General features: G+C 39.5%; 3 protein-coding genes across 7 annotated transcripts; 2 read left to right on the plus strand and 1 right to left on the minus strand.

The window, feature by feature from the left end:
• Positions 1-77: 77 nt before the first annotated feature.
• On the plus strand, positions 78-4,090 carry phkg2 (phosphorylase kinase, gamma 2 (testis)). The gene is made up of 10 exons (XM_030399338.1): positions 78-308; positions 613-724; positions 825-1,000; positions 1,091-1,145; positions 1,236-1,301; positions 2,144-2,307; positions 2,426-2,516; positions 2,606-2,759; positions 2,883-3,008; positions 3,103-4,090. Exons 2-10 carry the CDS (start codon positions 630-632, stop codon positions 3,346-3,348), a joined length of 1,173 nt encoding a protein of 390 aa, XP_030255198.1. The 5' UTR covers positions 78-308; positions 613-629; the 3' UTR covers positions 3,349-4,090.
• On the minus strand, positions 4,030-7,501 carry cfap119 (cilia and flagella associated protein 119). 3 transcript variants are annotated; one of them, XM_030399342.1, is made up of 11 exons: positions 7,231-7,501; positions 6,719-6,776; positions 6,462-6,533; positions 6,226-6,260; positions 6,042-6,107; positions 5,786-5,949; positions 5,222-5,292; positions 4,997-5,113; positions 4,802-4,880; positions 4,372-4,476; positions 4,030-4,276 (listed from the first exon to the last, which is right to left on the minus strand). In XM_030399342.1, exons 3-11 carry the CDS (start codon positions 6,477-6,479, stop codon positions 4,122-4,124), a joined length of 810 nt encoding a protein of 269 aa, XP_030255202.1. In that variant the 5' UTR covers positions 6,480-6,533; positions 6,719-6,776; positions 7,231-7,501; the 3' UTR covers positions 4,030-4,121. The 3 variants fall into 3 exon arrangements, with proteins under 3 accessions (XP_030255202.1, XP_030255201.1, XP_030255200.1); XM_030399341.1 differs by lacking the exon at positions 6,719-6,776; XM_030399340.1 differs by lacking the exon at positions 7,231-7,501 and having other exon boundaries at positions 6,662-6,733.
• A 30-nt stretch (positions 7,502-7,531) lies between these two features.
• LOC115570675 (tubby protein homolog) lies at positions 7,532-13,064 on the plus strand. Of its 3 annotated transcripts, none has more exons than XM_030399335.1 (12): positions 7,533-8,255; positions 9,850-10,015; positions 10,125-10,358; positions 10,466-10,606; positions 10,699-10,857; positions 10,947-11,107; positions 11,198-11,359; positions 11,507-11,619; positions 11,889-12,003; positions 12,094-12,192; positions 12,295-12,466; positions 12,570-13,064. In XM_030399335.1, exons 1-12 carry the CDS (start codon positions 8,214-8,216, stop codon positions 12,701-12,703), a joined length of 1,698 nt encoding a protein of 565 aa, XP_030255195.1. In that variant the 5' UTR covers positions 7,533-8,213; the 3' UTR covers positions 12,704-13,064. The 3 variants fall into 3 exon arrangements, with proteins under 3 accessions (XP_030255197.1, XP_030255195.1, XP_030255196.1); XM_030399336.1 differs by having other exon boundaries at positions 7,534-8,255; positions 10,128-10,358; XM_030399337.1 differs by lacking the exon at positions 12,570-13,064 and having other exon boundaries at positions 7,532-8,255; positions 12,268-12,409.
• Positions 13,065-16,391: the final 3,327 nt, after the last annotated feature.

Here is a 16,391-nt window from a genome sequence, read left to right on the forward strand (position 1 = left end):
GATTTTTATAAAATATATCAAAAAATGTCACAGCCCCGCTGCAACCTTCACTCCGACCTCATGGGGGCGGTACCGCTACACTCTATAATAATCATGCAGGCTACAGGCAGCTTCGAGGAATGTGACCAGAATGTAAACAGTGCTCGGATGCTAGCTGGAGGTTGTTAACATTATAGGTAGCTTACTTTGATATTGTTGTCGTTCACTGGCATAAAGTAATGGTTTCCTGAAAGATTCCTCGAGCTGAGATGGCATTATTTTAGAATACTTGGTCGTCTCCCTCTTGTCTTTTGATTACTGCTTACATGGTGAGTAGCCTCCTGTGCGGTCAGTGAACCTGCTGTTGCAGCAAGGCCAGCTCGAGTACACAGCTAGCTGCTGTCATGATGGATCAAGGGCAAATATCTGGCTAAATAACAGTACTGAGGACAGATATGTGTTCAAATCCCAAAAATGTCTTGCTAACTCGAAACAATGCAAAACACTTCCTTGTGTTGAAATAGCTCAGTAGCTTAGTTCCTATTACAAGTCATGCAGAACTGTTACACAGTGACCTATGTGAGTAACAGTTTGTTGTTGTTGTTGTTGTTGTTGTCGTTGTTGTTGTTATAGATTAATATACTGTCATCATGACCAAAGACATCGTCGTTGGAGATGAACTGCCAGACTGGGTGGGGGCTAAGGAGTTTTACCAGAAGTATGACCCCAAGGAGGTGATTGGCAGGTGGGTCCAACAAAAGTAACCAATATGGTAACCGCCGTTTTCCTTTTGGGTGATTAAAAACCCCATGCTGTGTTTTTGTTTCACATCAATGGCATCTCAGGGGGGTGAGCAGTGTGGTGCGCAGGTGTGTGCACAGGCACACAGGTCAGGAGCTGGCAGTGAAGATCATTGAGATCACAGCGGAGAAGATGACTGCTCAGCAGCTGGAGGAGGTGAAAACATCCACGCTGAAGGAGATCCAAGTCCTCAACATGGTGAAGGGACATTCCTCAATCAGTATGTTTGGCTCTTTTTGACCACAAGACACTTTAATTCCCATGTTCTTGAGAGATTCAAAAGTGTTGAAACTATGTTTGTTTCTTTTAGTTACTCTCATTGATTCCTATGAGTCCACAACTTTCATATTTTTGGTGTTTGACCTGTGAGTATTACAACAAATACTTCCCCTGTATCATGTGAATATTAATTTTTCAATTAGAAGATGGTATCAATCTCTTGTTTTTGTTTACAGCATGAGACGTGGAGAGCTGTTTGACTACCTCACGGAAAAAGTTACCTTGAATGAGAAGGAAACCAGGTGAGCTCCACCACCGACGCCATCAGATCATTTGATCTGTAGCCACTCATATTATTAGAGCTGGGTGTTGCCCCTGATTTCCTGGACTGGTTCAATTCCAATTCACAAGGTCCCCATTTAGTTCAATTCAATATCGATTTAGTGAGAGATGTTTCAGTTACAACACCAATTTTTCTTGGATATGTGGGAGATTTTGAGAGAGCTACTGCTGTAAATTGTACAAGATTTCCTGTAACCTGGTGCATTATTAAAAGGAGTAATGTTTACATTAAGATCTGTGGTTAAAATCTGCCCATGGATAAATGAATGAGTTTTAGCATCAAATTATTAAAAATGCTGTAGTTAAATGTAAAACAAGGTAAAGACAGATGGAGGCCTATGTATTTCAACAAAGAAAATAAGAGAAAAAGAGAATATTTCCCATTTTAAACAGTCTCCGTGGAATATAGATTTCTGAGTTGGTGCAGAGACTCTCAGCGTAGTGTTACATCTGCCACAATCAGTGTGTCAGATGACATTAAGAGATTTACGCGCCAGATTAAAAAAATCTACTCTTTTCTGCTGAACATGTACTCTGATTTTATGGTGAGTTGAATGTGTTCTTAAGCTGATTTCACTCATCATTTATTTTTAGTGTAAAGGAAAACCAGCTTTTAGAGTCTTTTAAGCAGGCTTCAAGGACAACACGGGCAAAACTTTAAAGGTTATCTTCCGAACGTCACTCGTCAAATTCCAGGACTCTGCAAGTTGATCTTCTCGAGGTTTTGAGAATAGCGTTAAACTGCCTAGGAGTAAGAAACGTGAAAAACTGATGTGTGTTTTTAAAACCTGTTACTCTACAGGAGTATGGTGCGAGCTCTGCTGGAGGCTGTGCAGTACCTCCACTCCCTCAACATCGTCCACCGGGACTTGAAACCTGAGAATATTCTCCTCGATGATCAGGGACACATCAAACTATCTGACTTTGGTTTCTCAGTGCAGCTACAGCCTGGAGACAAACTTAGAGGTAGTGTAGTCTCAAATTAAACAGATGGTCAAGGTTAAGTATGTATTTAGATATGTAAATGTGTTGTATAGACACGGTTTGAAATGATCTGTCTTTTGTTTTTGTTTGTTTGAATCAGAGCTTTGTGGGACGCCTGGTTATTTGGCTCCTGAAATACTGAAATGTTCGATGGATGAAATGCACCCCGGCTATGGCCAAGAAGTCGATCTGTAAGTCTTTCTATCAGTATATGTTTGTATCAGTGAATATTCTAGAGTTCTAGTTCTTGCTCACTTGTGTTTATGCATGTGCTGGAAAGCTGGGCGTGTGGAGTGATCCTTTTCACCCTACTGGCCGGCTCTCCACCATTCTGGCATCGCAAGCAGATGCTGATGCTGAGGATGATCATGGAGGGTCGCTATCAGTTCAGCTCCCCAGAGTGGGACGACCGATCTGACACTGTGAAAGACCTGGTAAGACTGGTAAACCTTAGAAAACTGAAATTACAACACATTCAATTACACCTTCATTTGAATTTTAAGATGCAGCAATTTATGAAGTCTGACCATAAAATGTACAATCATTTTGCTGCTCAGATATCCAGGCTGCTGGTGGTGGACCCAGCTGTCCGTCTCACTGCTGAGCAAGCCTTGGCACATCCCTTCTTCAGACTGTACCAGAAGGATGACGTGCGCCTCTTCAGTCCCAGAAAGACATTTAGGGTGAGTCACAATAATGTGATCAATTTGGCTTTAAAAAAGTGTAAGCCTTTAAGAAATGTCTGTCTTCATCTGCTGTCTTTGCTTGTCCCCTCAGGTGCTGATAGTCACCGTGTTGGCCTGCATCAGGATGTACAGCCGTTACCGCAAAGCTCGCCCGCTGACTCGGGAGGTGCTGGCCAGAGATCCCTACTCCCTCCGCGGAGTCCGCAAACTCATCGACGGCTGCGCCTTCCGCATCTACGGTCACTGGGTGAAGAAAGGGGAGCAGCAGAACCGAGCCGCCCTCTTCCAGAACACTGCTAAGATCATGCTGCTGGGCCTGGAGGACTTTGAAACGTAAAAGGTCAACCACAATGATTTTTTTTTTTTTTTTTCCATTTGATAATCTGCATGTGTTGTCATGTTCGTCCTGTCACCTTGTTGTGTTTAATTTTAAAATGTGGAATTCAGGGATCAGGTTGTTTGTATGCCTTAATGTGCACTGTGGCTCTGCAAGTTAAAGATCAGCATGCACAACTTACTGTTCCTTATCTGCCCTTTAATCAAAGCCTGTGGCTGTCTTGAGACTCGTCTTGTCAGGTCATCGTGTTTGCTGTGCCAGTTTGCAGTAGAGGAAATATTGCACAATCGTTTGATAAAATAAGTCACGTAAAAGTACTTTATGTGTATTTAGCATTTTACCGCATTTGTCTGGTATAACTGAGGTGTGTCTAAGCACTGTGTGGCTGAAATGACCATTAAAGCACTGTGATAATTATGTACAGGATGATTATAGATCCTAAAGACGCTCGGATTTATTGGATGGCTTTTGGTAGGTAATATTTAGCTCTCCTGCATGCAAACATTCCTCAGTTAGTAGGAAAATCACTAACCCTAACTGTGAAGACCATCTGTGGCTGAATTTCCTGTTAGATTTCACCAACACCATTCCCTACTCAGTTCATTCTTCAGTTTAATATGTGGCACTTTTCCATGAAACTGCCTGCCTGAAAAATGTGCAGTAATCATACAAATGCAGATATGAATTGTACTGTATACAAAGGTTTTATTGACAATAAAACTAAACTTTGAGTTTGAATTGACTTATTTTGTGTGACTGCTTATTGAAATCCATTATTTTTTGGCCTTGTGGTTGAGCTGCGGAGACTCAAGCGCTCTGTTGTGCTGATCCGCAATTTCCTTCATTCGCTGATCCAGTTGTCCAGACACCAGCATCATCTGCTCTCTGACCTCGTTCTCGATCAGTGCTTTCAGTCCTGACTTTGAACCTGTAAGTGAAGCAGTGACAATAAAGCAGCTACACCATTTGGGGGTGACTCAAAATCTTATTTCCGCACAGTCATTTTATGATTTGTGATCCTACCGGGCGTGTCTTCCTCTGGTTCTGCGACGAATGCTTCCTGTGTTTGAAGGGAGCTGTCTGTCTTTGGGGCCGCTTCCCCTTCCGTTTCTTTGACATTTTCAACATCTAGTGCAAGAAAAATGCTTAAAGTATCAATAAATCTGGTCCAAGATTTTCTAAATATGAAGAATATTTTGTTCTTGTAAAAAGGAATATATTTGTTTAGTGTAAGCAGGCTGAAGTCCCTTTTACATGTGTGGGTCTTTTAAAAAGTATGATAAGAAATGCTTTTTCTAACTCATCACATGCTATGTTTTGTCGGTCAGACTCTTTCTGTCATTTTTCAATAGCTCTTATTCTCTCCTAATTGCATGATGACGGTTTTGAAAACATCCCATTCTACCTATACATTTTAATTTTACTAAAAACACTGATAACCTGTAATTAATACCCAGAGCAGAAGAATCCTCAATGGTAGCTTCTTCCTGGTTTGGGGTTCCAGAGTAAGTTAAGGACAAATCAAGTTTTACCTGTTAAAATAAGGAAATGTGTTTATTAACCTTTCTGATTTATTTTCACTGTACCACAATTAACTATAATAAAACAATGTATTAATTTGTGCAGAATAACTGATTGTGATTCTTACTTGTGGAGTGAAAATGTATTTGTAGAGTTTGTAGTGTCTCACGTAGCTGTTAAAGATGTAATTTAAGATACCGGTCACCTCCTCAGAGCTGAAGAGGTTGATGCTAAATGGAGGTCGCTGTAGTAGGCATAAACAGAGAAACATTACATTTGTGAAAATGTATGTGTGTAAAATTAAGTTGTGAGTGAATAAAAAAGATTAATTGTAAGTAATTGTTTTACAGACCCTGACTGAGTGACAGAGGAGTAGCTCCTTGCAATATTTGAAACTCTGCTCAATGTTGTTGAGTGGAGTTTCTGAAAAGATACACAGCCTACACTAAATTAAGGAAAACTTGAATGATTCTTAGAACAAATCAAGCTGTGATATTTTCCCAGCAGCATGCTGTATTTTGTCTTACTTCTAAATATTGAATTGGTTATGGACTCGATATGAATAAGTACTGAAAATATACTGTGTCCGCTGTCAGGTTAGTGTTAGCTGTAGCGATGGCATATGTTGTGAATTTTCACATCATTTATGTTAAAAGTTCCCTGAAGGTTCTGGTGGTCTAAAACCCATTTCGAAAAACACCTTGACATTTGTATTTGTGAAATGTTGTATTTTCCAAAATGTCGTTGTAATTGTGAAATATTGTTGCATTTTCGGAAATGTTGCATTTTGTGAAATGTTGTGTTTTGACTCTCAGGACCACTATTTAAAAGCCAGCTCCATCTCAAGCCACTAAATACACGGCAGTGGTAGTGACAATATCTCCAATACTACCAATTATAATGTGACTTTACTTACCTACATTAGCCTCATGGATGGACTTGATGATGGACAAGAGGGCAGAAGTCTGTTCCTTTTTGAAATTGCGCTCTCTGCAAAAAAGCACAGCCTGCACATACAACTCCAGCAAAACTCCTCTTTTCGGTTCTGGGAGGTCAACTCCAAACACACTGCATAAAACACTGCCGCAGAAGAGAAGAAGAAATATTTGTCACTGCCGTCTGTGATTGTCTATGAATACACTGGTGTGTTGGTCATAAACAGGTGCAGAAACCTCTCAAGATCAGGAATGGATTGCATTTTGTCGATCTCCTCCATGTCATGGTAGCCGACATCTGTCCTGAAATAACCCAGAAAATGGATGTAAGTTTGGACATGATATTTAATCATGCACGGGGTACATAGAGCAACAAGCAAATCAAAATTAATATAATCTGGATTGTGGATAGAGCATTTACCATAGCATCACTTTAGCTTTCAGGGCCTGGGGTACCTACATAAAAAAATGATGTTTGCTTTACATGCAAAGCATTACAAAGCAAAATTGAGACATAGTTGTATCTAGTGTAACATAATAATGATCTATATATTCTAATTATATGATCAAAATTCATAATAAGTTAATGGTGCAGACAGTAAAGTGAACCCAACATCTTCCTGGCTGCTCTCAATAAAATAAACTTGTAGAACATACCTTTATTCTCGTATCCATTTATGAAAATTATTTCTTAAGAAGGCTTGGTGAAGGTTTCTTCACCAAGCAGAGCTGAAAAAACATAAGTACGATTGAGTTGATTTGATTCAGTCATAATATAACACATTTGTGGAAAATATACATTTAAAAGTTTTAGTAGCAAAAAAGATGAAAAATTATTAGTTGATGTTCATTTTCACCATGTTAAAGTTTCTAGCGAAGCCTTTCCCTGACCAAAACAGTAGCAGGATAATTACCTCACTGTATCCTAGCAACGATAAACTCCCACCCCCCCCTTCCGGTTTAGCGTTGCTCCTGAAGATGAGGTACAGAATCATACAATACCCTTATTAAATAAAAGAAAATGCCTGATTTATAGTTTATTTTAAAAACCATCAAAGCAATACAATCGAAGTCGTAAACGTGTTTTAAAAAACAACAACTAAATACTATATACCAATAGATACAAACCCTGATAAAGTAAGACATTCAGGAAAGAAAACAAATAATTTGAAGTCACCATCACTAATCTATGGTTATTTCATTGTCTTTTATTTTATATAGGTTAGTCTAAAAAATGTCTTTTTAGGGCATAATACACCACTACTTTCACTGATATTTACTATGACACACTACAACAGTGACCAAACCGTTGCCATACTGTTCTGCAGCAAGGGGTTATAGGGGCTATACTATTTTAGCAGCATACGGCTACCACATTAACTAGCTGCTAATAGTCTTAGTGCTATGCTGCTACAACCTTATTTACCTTGTTTTGTTGTTCTGATTCGCTTCCTTTATTAGGCCTAGCCGAAGGTCAAAAACGACGTGTGTTAAGTATTTTGTTGTGCGTCACAAAATTCTCAGTACACTGGCAAGTGCACCCAGAAGCACCCGTGTCGTCATTAAATCGGTGCGCATATGCTACAAACTAAAACAAAAAACAAGCTCAAACACAAGTTGACATAACAACTATTAATAAAACAGCGAACAGTGTTATTTTATTATTAAAAACAGTAATTTTTACGGCTCTTCAACGCTGCTGTAGGACGGCCGTATCCATGGCAACGAGATAAACCTGTATGAGTTTCCCGCGGTCAGCCGTGGTCTGCTTTAGTTTATGTTTTCTGGGACGTTTTGGTCATTTCATAGGCACTGTATGTATGTATGTATGTATGTATGTATGTATGTATGTATGTATGTATGCCACATGTTGTGTGTCCGTATAGATCTGTGAGGCGCGTCGGGTGATAGTCGTAAGCTTTGGGGCATTTTGCGGTGACTGCTGCGAGTTCCGTGTTCGCCTTTTCTTGCACTGCGGTGAGCGATGCAGACTGCTGACTCGTAGTAAATTAAGTGGCATGAGCAGGATATCGCCTTCCTATTTTTTTTTTTTTTGTTTTTTTTTTGTCTCACGTTTCAGCGGTAACACTAGGCCTTGTTGAGCATCCTCACAGTCGTAAACGGCTCCTCAGAGACTGCTTTGGGCACAGTGACTGAGCTGTGCAGTGCAGTTTAAGAACATTATCCCCTTTTAATCCACTTTGCCTTCTGCTACAGGCAGGTGGACAGACTGTCAGATGGAAGGAGCAGGGTGGCACAATCAGACACCCGCGTCCGTATTTCACTGTTTCATTTTGGAAACATAATCATTTCTTACATTGAACTTTGATGCTGGATTGATGCTGGATTAGCCTCTTCAATCAGGCTATCTACTCACTACATTGTCATTAGCAGTGTGTCTGCTCAAACATGGAGGACCCTGATATTCGACAACAGAAGCTGGACAACCAGGTAAAGAAACATAGATAACTAGTATTTGACGTCCTTGTGAATTATGTTCAATTACATGAAATATGTCACAATCAAATGTGTTCAGGTAGATTTTCTTTATCAAAAACACATCCAGGATAACCTTCAAACCTCATGCTTACAGTGTAGCAAAGACTGGAACTTACTCTGCGTTAAAAGCGGTTACATCCGAGCTTTGCAGAGAAATTAAGCTTGCTTGAGTCTCATGAGGTCAGAACCACCTACTGTGTGGAGCCACTGCTCAACTTAAATTCACAGACTTGTTTACACCACTCAGTATGTTAGGCTCCTGGCTTATATCCAGTACAGTACTAGATGAGTATTTTATACCAGAAAGATCAGCATAATAATAACTGCACATTGTCTGCAGTAGAAGTTGCCACTATTACTAATTATTAATATAGCGATCCATTGTATAAATCCTCAATAATACTAATAGTAGCAGTAGAAGTAAACAGTAACAATAATGACCTCATCTGGTTCCTTTCTTAGTTATATAACCGAAAACAACCTTATGTTATAAAGATGGTTCAAAATACCAGCGTCTGACTGATGTATCCTACGTATTTTCCGATATTTGCAGATATCAAATCTTTTTTGATGCTACAAAAAAAGATTGAATTCCCAGTGTAGTATATGGAGATCAAGACAGAAGATAATAAGACACTACTGTTAAACTGTAAGATGCCCTGCCTCCATATGTATCTTAAGTGTTTGATGACCACATGTGACAGATCATTGCAAAAAAACTTGTTTTTGTAGTAAGGGCTGTCACAATATCAGATTTTCGCAACACAGTTATTGTGGCCTCAAGAATTCGCAATAACGATATTGTTGCGATATCTATAGAAACAGCTATTGTTCAAGTTAATCTTTAACTTTGTTCATCATGTGTTTTGCCAAAATAGAGTCCGAGAAACAGTCTGTAACCATGACTGTACAAAAGCGAAGAAAATGAACAATTATACTTAATGATTTTTTTCCCTTTAATGTAGGCAGGCGACCACCCTTAAGGTGCATGAACGCCAACTACTTTGACATAGCAAGAATGTAAAGTAATGGAAACTATATCAGAGTGCTGCATTATTTTTACAACATCATCATGTGTGAATTAAGACAATATCAATACTTTATTCTTAAATATCAGTGTTGTAATCAAATCGCAACAACTCTATGTTGTTTAAATTCTGTGTATGAAAGAATCTTTGCCGATATATCGATATCAAGTTTTTTGTTAACTAAAATCAGTATTGGCCCCAAAAATCTAATATCGGTCAGGATCTACAGAATACCAATGGTGCTCATAACAGGTTAGCGTTAGTTGAGTTAAGTTGTCATCAAATTAATTGATTCACCTTCAGAGGTTATGAAATTACCAAATGAAATGGCTCTGAAAGTAGAAAGATCAAACAAAACCATTAACCATGAGAACATTTTTTTCATTTCATTTTACTCTGCTACTGACTGTTAAAAAAAGCTAAACTGTCTGTAGAGTTGCATACATACATTTCTATGACTGTTGAGTGTTGATGTACATGAATTTGAATTAAAAGTCCAATACTCAATTCTCCCACAGCGATCCCTGCTGATGAAAAAGCAGCAAAAGAAGAGGGCTGATTCTCAAATGGTGGTAGCCAATCGGGATGCAAAGCAAAAGCCAAAAAACCGAAAGCACAAAGCTGGGCACAGTGATGAAACACCTCTGCTGATCAGCCAATCCCTGAGCAACACCTCACTGAGTGGTTAGTATGTGAATAATGGATTATTTTAAGTAGCAGAAAATCTAATTCCAAAGCATATTCAGTTTCTCAAATGATATCAATTGCAAGTTATTTTTGTTTGTCTTTCCTGGAGACCAAGTTGAACATGCCCATGACAACCCATTGGATGAGATTACACTGGGTGAAAGTGACATGATAGCAAGCTTGACACTAGATGAGATGCCTTCAGAAATGCCTCTGACCCCCAAGAGAATGGACTTGGAGATTGACAAGGAGCCTGAGGTGAAGTTTGAAGTGGAGACTGATGCTCAGGCAGAGGGGAAAAAGACTAAGAAGAAAGATGCGAAGAAAGAAAAAGCCAAACGTGAGACTTTGCAAAGCAGCACGTGTTATTCTAACGTGGTCTGCCGGGACTTGTTTTTATGATCTGTGTTTTCAAGAATCACTTTTAATAAATGATTCCTTTTTCAGCGACGGAGGAGAATGGTGAAAAGGAGACGGAGAAGGAAAAAGACAAGGAGAAAAAGGAGAAAAAAACTAAGAAGAAAGACAAAGTGAAAGACTCTGAGGACCCACAGAAGACAAACAAGACAGCCAAACAAGAGCGTAAAAGTAACATCAGGGTTCAGTTTATCAGTAATATATCAGTACTCTCTGCATAACATCACGAATAATGCTAAAAGTAACTCTCCGTGGTTTTGCAGAGAAACACTTACAGGAAGTTTCAACCCAGGAGACGGAGCCAGTGGTGGAGGTGTCAAGTCCAAAGAAAAATAAATGTAATGAAAGTGAGGATGAAGAGGAAGACGGGTCCCAGAAGCCCGTCCCTCAAACGCCTAAGAAGAAAAAACAACTTGACACATGTAAGCGATAATCTGGCCTGACACGTGTCACGATCAACACCACTGTAAAGTTTTTGTTAATAATATTGCTGCTTGTGTCATCTCCACAGCCAGGTGCCAAATAAGTGACGACAGCAAAGAAGATGAAGTCCAGGAAAAGGAGAAAAAGGGCAAAAAGAAATGCAAAGAAGAGAAAACTACACCAAGTCTGGCTTCCCTTAACTCTAACTACAGGGAGGGCTCATCGTCGGGAAGTGAATCGAATGAAAGAGTGAGACATTACAAACTGGTTGATGTGTTGTCATAGAAAGCATATAAAAATCACCATCGATGAAATCATTCCAACTCTTTGTCATTTTAGACAACATCTCCGATGTCGGTGGAGGATCTTGAGAAGTTTGCTCTGCGTCCGGCCAGCAGAGATGCAACGATCCAGTGCAGGGTCACCAGAGACAGGAGAGGCATGGAGAAGGGCATTTACCCAACTTACTACCTGCACATGGAGAAGGAGGATGGCAAAAGGGTTTGGACTTCTGCAAAACAATTTAATCCAATCATTTAGCCCATTGATTGTAGCTCTGATGATTGATCCTGTTTTCTTGAGCTGTCACGTTTATATTTTCCTCCTAATTGTCTGTCTCTGTTTGTTTCTAATTGTGCCATCACCAAGGTGTTTCTAATGGCAGGCAGAAAACGGAAGAAGTGCAAGACATCCAACTACCTCATCTCCACTGACCCGACCAATCTGTCCAGAGACACAAACTGCTACATAGGGAAACTAAGGTAGAGCTCTGTTTAATTGTGACTAAACATATTAACACCTATTCTTATCCTATTATGACAAGGCAAAACATCTGGGCCAATAAAATTACGTACTGTTGTTAAAGTTTTTGATGCAGCATTGCAAGTGAAGAGACAATGACAGCAGAGAATCTGGAAGATAAACTTACATTTGCAGTCTATTTTTCAAATTTCCTGCAAAAATGACCTTTTCGTGTCCCTCCTGACAGGTGATTTTGTGACATACATCTGATGAGACTCTTTTGTTTCAGGTCCAATGTCCTGGGTACAAAGTTCACAGTCTACGATGGAGGTGAAAACCCAGAGAAAAAGCCTTTTGTCAAAGAGAGCGAGTCTGTGCGGCAAGAACTGGCAGCAATTTGCTATGTGAGTCCAAACTTCCTCTGTCCATTCAGCACACCACAGTATATCAAGAGTTAAGAAAACTTTAATGAACAACTGGCTTTCGTGTTGCAGGAGACGAATGTTCTGGGATTTAAGGGTCCCAGGAAGATGACGGTGATCATCCCTGGCATGACGGAGAATGATGAAAGAGTGTCCATTCAACCGAAACATGTATGTTTAAAAAATTATCGATTTTAAATGATTTTAGAACTTTTCATGGTGTAGATTAAATGTGAAATATTTCAGAAGAACTGAAATCCGGCCTTACCGTAGGAACTTGAGACTCTACTGGTCCGCCATGCAAACAACAACACAGACAAACTGGTCACCCTGGTGAACAAATCCCCGAGCTGGAACGAACAGACCCAGTCATACGTGCTCAACTTCCATGGACGTGTCACCCAGGCCTCTGTCAAAAACTTCCAGATCATCCACCCTGACAACGGTAAGATGTGACTGACTAACTGTCTCTGTTCTGTCATCAAACACAAGGAGAATGGCTGACTTTATTACATCTCTTCTGACCTCATCCGCTGATGTTTTTCCAGAGGATTACATAGTGATGCAGTTTGGCCGTGTAGCAGAGGACGTCTTCTCCATGGATTACACTTTCCCCATGTGTGCCCTGCAAGCCTTTGCCATCACGCTGTCATCCTTTGATGGCAAACTGGCCTGTGAGTGACCCATGCTGGTGTGCCTCAAGTGCTTATCTAGATCCCTGATCTGTATAGAAACCTTAAGTTGAAACGATACCCATATGACCCAAAGGATCATTGTTCATGTTTTGTATACTGGTGCATTTCAATACTTTGTATACACTTTATGTAAAAAAGAAATGCCACAGACTTAGACTTGTTTTATAGGTCAAATATTTATTATTTCACCACAAATTTTATATTGAATTGGAAGCATTTCAATTAGTAAGTTAATTTATGGTCTGTCTTTTTATATTTGCCAGATGTGTAAAGGACTTGTGCAATAAAGATATTAAGGGCAACTGTGTAAACACTACCAGTAAGATATTAAATGATAATAGTACATTATTTGCAGGTCTGTGAATGTTTTTTTAACATTATACTTATTGTTTTTTGACTTTGGTAGAACATCCTGCAATTAAAAATCACCCCTATTCCCAAATTGTAGCATGAAATATTCAGGTGGAAAAAAACAAACACACAACAAAAAACACCAAATATTCATATATATAAAAATATATATATAGCAAATAAAATATATACTGTATGTATGTATGTACAAAGTATATATATTAAAGATTATAATACTAATTAGAAAATATGTACAATATATTATTAGGAAATATCGTTTTTTTTTTTCCTTTTCTGTCAGTGGTGCTGCTGTTTTATTTGTCAGTTTCAATCATTCATTTCAGCCTGATAACTTTCTAGGAACTGAATAAAAATTTTCCATGATTTTCCAAATTTACACACCTTCTCATTTAATGGTCTTTCTTTATTTTCATGACGATTTACATTGTAGATTCTCACTGAAGGCATCAAAACTATGAATGAACACATATGGAATTATGTAGTAAACAAAAAAGTGTGAAATAACTCTAAATATGTTTCATATTTTAGATTCCTCAAAGTAGCCACCCTTTGCTTTGTTGACAGCGCTGCAAACCCTTGGCCTTCTCTCAATGAGCTTCATGATGTAGTCACCTGAAATGGTTTTCACTTCACAGGTGTGCCTTGTCAGGGTTCATTCATGGAATTTCCTACCTTCTTAATGGGGTTGGGACCATCAGTTGTGTTGTGCAGAAGTCAGGTCGGTACACAGCTGACAGCCCTATTTGACAACTGTTAGAATTCATATTATGGCAAGAAACAATCAGCTAAGTAAAGAGAAATGACAGTCCTTCATTACGTTAAGAACTGAAGGTCAGTCAGTCCGGAAAATTGCAAAAACTTTGAATGTGTCACCAAGTGCAGTCGCAAAAACCATCAAGCACTACGACGAAACTGGCCCACATGAGGACCGCCCCATGAAAGGAAGACCAAGAGTTACCTCTGCTGCTGAGGATGAGTTCATCCGAGTCACCAGCCTCAGAAATCGCAAGTTAACAGCACCTCAGATTAGAGCCCAGATGAATGCCACACAGAGTTCTAGTAGCAGACACATCTCTACATCAACTGTTCAGAGGAGACTGCGCAAATCAGGCCTTTATGGTCAAATAGCTGCTAGAAAAAACACTACTAAGGAAAAGCAACAAGCAGAAGAGATTTGTTTGGGCCAAGAAACACAAGGAATGGACATTAGACCGGTGGAAATCTGTGCTTTGGTCTGATGAGTCCAAATTTGAGATCTTTGGTTCCACCCGCCATGTCTTTGTGTGACACAGAAAAGTTGAACGGATGGTCTCTACATGCATGGTTCCCACCGTGAAGCATGGAGGAGGGGGTGTGATGGTGTGGGGCTGCTTGTGGTGTGGGGCTGCTGGTGACACTGTTGGGGATTTGTTCAAACTGAACCAGCATGGCTACCACATCATCCTGCAGCGACATGCCATCCCATCCGGTTTGCATTTAGCTGGACCATCATTTATTTTTCAACAGGACAATGACCCCAAACACACCTCCAGGCTGTGTAAGGGCTATTTGACCAAGAAGGAGAGTGATGGAGTGCTGCGCCAGATGACCTGGCCTCCACAGTAGCCTGACCCAAACCCAATTGAGATGGTTTGGGATGAGATGGACCGCAAAGTGAAGGCAAAAGGGACAACAAATGCTCAGCATTTCTGGGAACACCTTCAAGACTGTTGGAAAACCATTTCAGGTGACTAACTCATGAAGCTCATCGAGACAATGCCAAGAGTGTTTAATACATAATTCCATATGTGTTCATTCATAGATTTGAAATAGTCATGAAAATAAAGAAAAACCATTAAATGAGAAGGTGTGTCCAAACTTTTGACTGGTAGTGTGTGTGATTTCTCTCTGACCACATAGCATGATTTCTATACAGCAAGCCAGGACGCCATTTCCCAAAGAACAGACAGATGGCACTGTACTGTGTACTTTTTTTTACACTTTTTATTGTTACTTTAATAAGAATTTATACAGCAACCTAACCACAAAAAATAACAATACATATACAGTACACAATAACATGTACAAAGTTATTAAGTGGGAAATGTGAAAGAAAGCATTATAAAAAAGGAAAAAAAAGGAACAAACATACCAGATTCAGTTCTCCAACACAGGAGACATACTGTGTCTAAGAAATATTTAACGAGAGAAATTGCGATTTCCGGGTGATGACTCCTTTAAGACATATTTAACACTAAGAATAAATAATACAAAAAAAATGAAATCAGAATCAAATGTGGTGTATACAAAAGTGTACAGAAGTAAAACAAAATCAGTAGCGCCGAGATCGAAAAGTGGCTGAAGGTATGTCGATTGCTGCTCAACGGCATATACCGATCCCTAGAATGGCATACCGATCATCTAAACTGACATACAGATTCTCGGAGTGGTATGCTGCTATTATGCCGCTGTTATTCCACCGACACATGACGGTATGTGCCGCTTGAGATTGTTACGGCACTGAGAGACTGTTGGATGGGTACCGCTCCCTGATGAATATGCAAATGTAATGCAGCTAGGCTGGTTTGACGACAAGTACTGCCGTTAACGTATACTCTTTTTTTGTCTTTATTGACAATGCTAACTTAACACTTTACCGCAAGTAAACGAACGTATGTATGTTATGTTGTTGGGATTGTACGCATATAGACAGTGATTACACGTGGGACTCTTACGATATGATAGTAAAGTAATATGTCTAAATGTCCGCCTATAAACTACTTACACATGATCAATTTAAACTTCTTCCACAGCCCTACTTACTACATATAGCCACATGTGTTTAGCTTGTGCCTTGCACACAGTCTCTTATCAATATCAAGTCTCTGCCTAAAGAAACGATCAAAATGAGTAAACAAATTTAATGGTGACTTGTGACACATTCATTTTATAACTGCATCTTCAAATCAACATTTGCATCCCAGTTGGTGGCCACTGGCATCATATAAACAACATATTCCTCTGGCTCATCAGTGGTATGTCCATGCCTAAAGGCTTATACCGCTGGATCAGTTGGTATATCGATGCCCAAAGGCTTATGTGCAGGATCAGTGTGTCGATGCAGGTCATCATATGGTGCTGACAATGGTTAATGTTTTGCGAAGTAGATTTTATATGAAGTAATGTAATGTTGTGTACTCCTAATAATGACAACCTGTCACTAAGTTTTGTTTTGTTGGCAGGCTCAAAAGTTCTGCTATTGATTAGTCAGACTGGCTACGGTGGCTAGGCTAATATTAGCCATGTTAGCTAAGGCTACGGCTT

The sequence above is a fragment of the Sparus aurata genome, chromosome 20 (genome assembly GCF_900880675.1).
Source record: "Sparus aurata chromosome 20, fSpaAur1.1, whole genome shotgun sequence".
NCBI classification, from domain to species: Eukaryota; Metazoa; Chordata; class Actinopteri; order Spariformes; family Sparidae; genus Sparus; species Sparus aurata.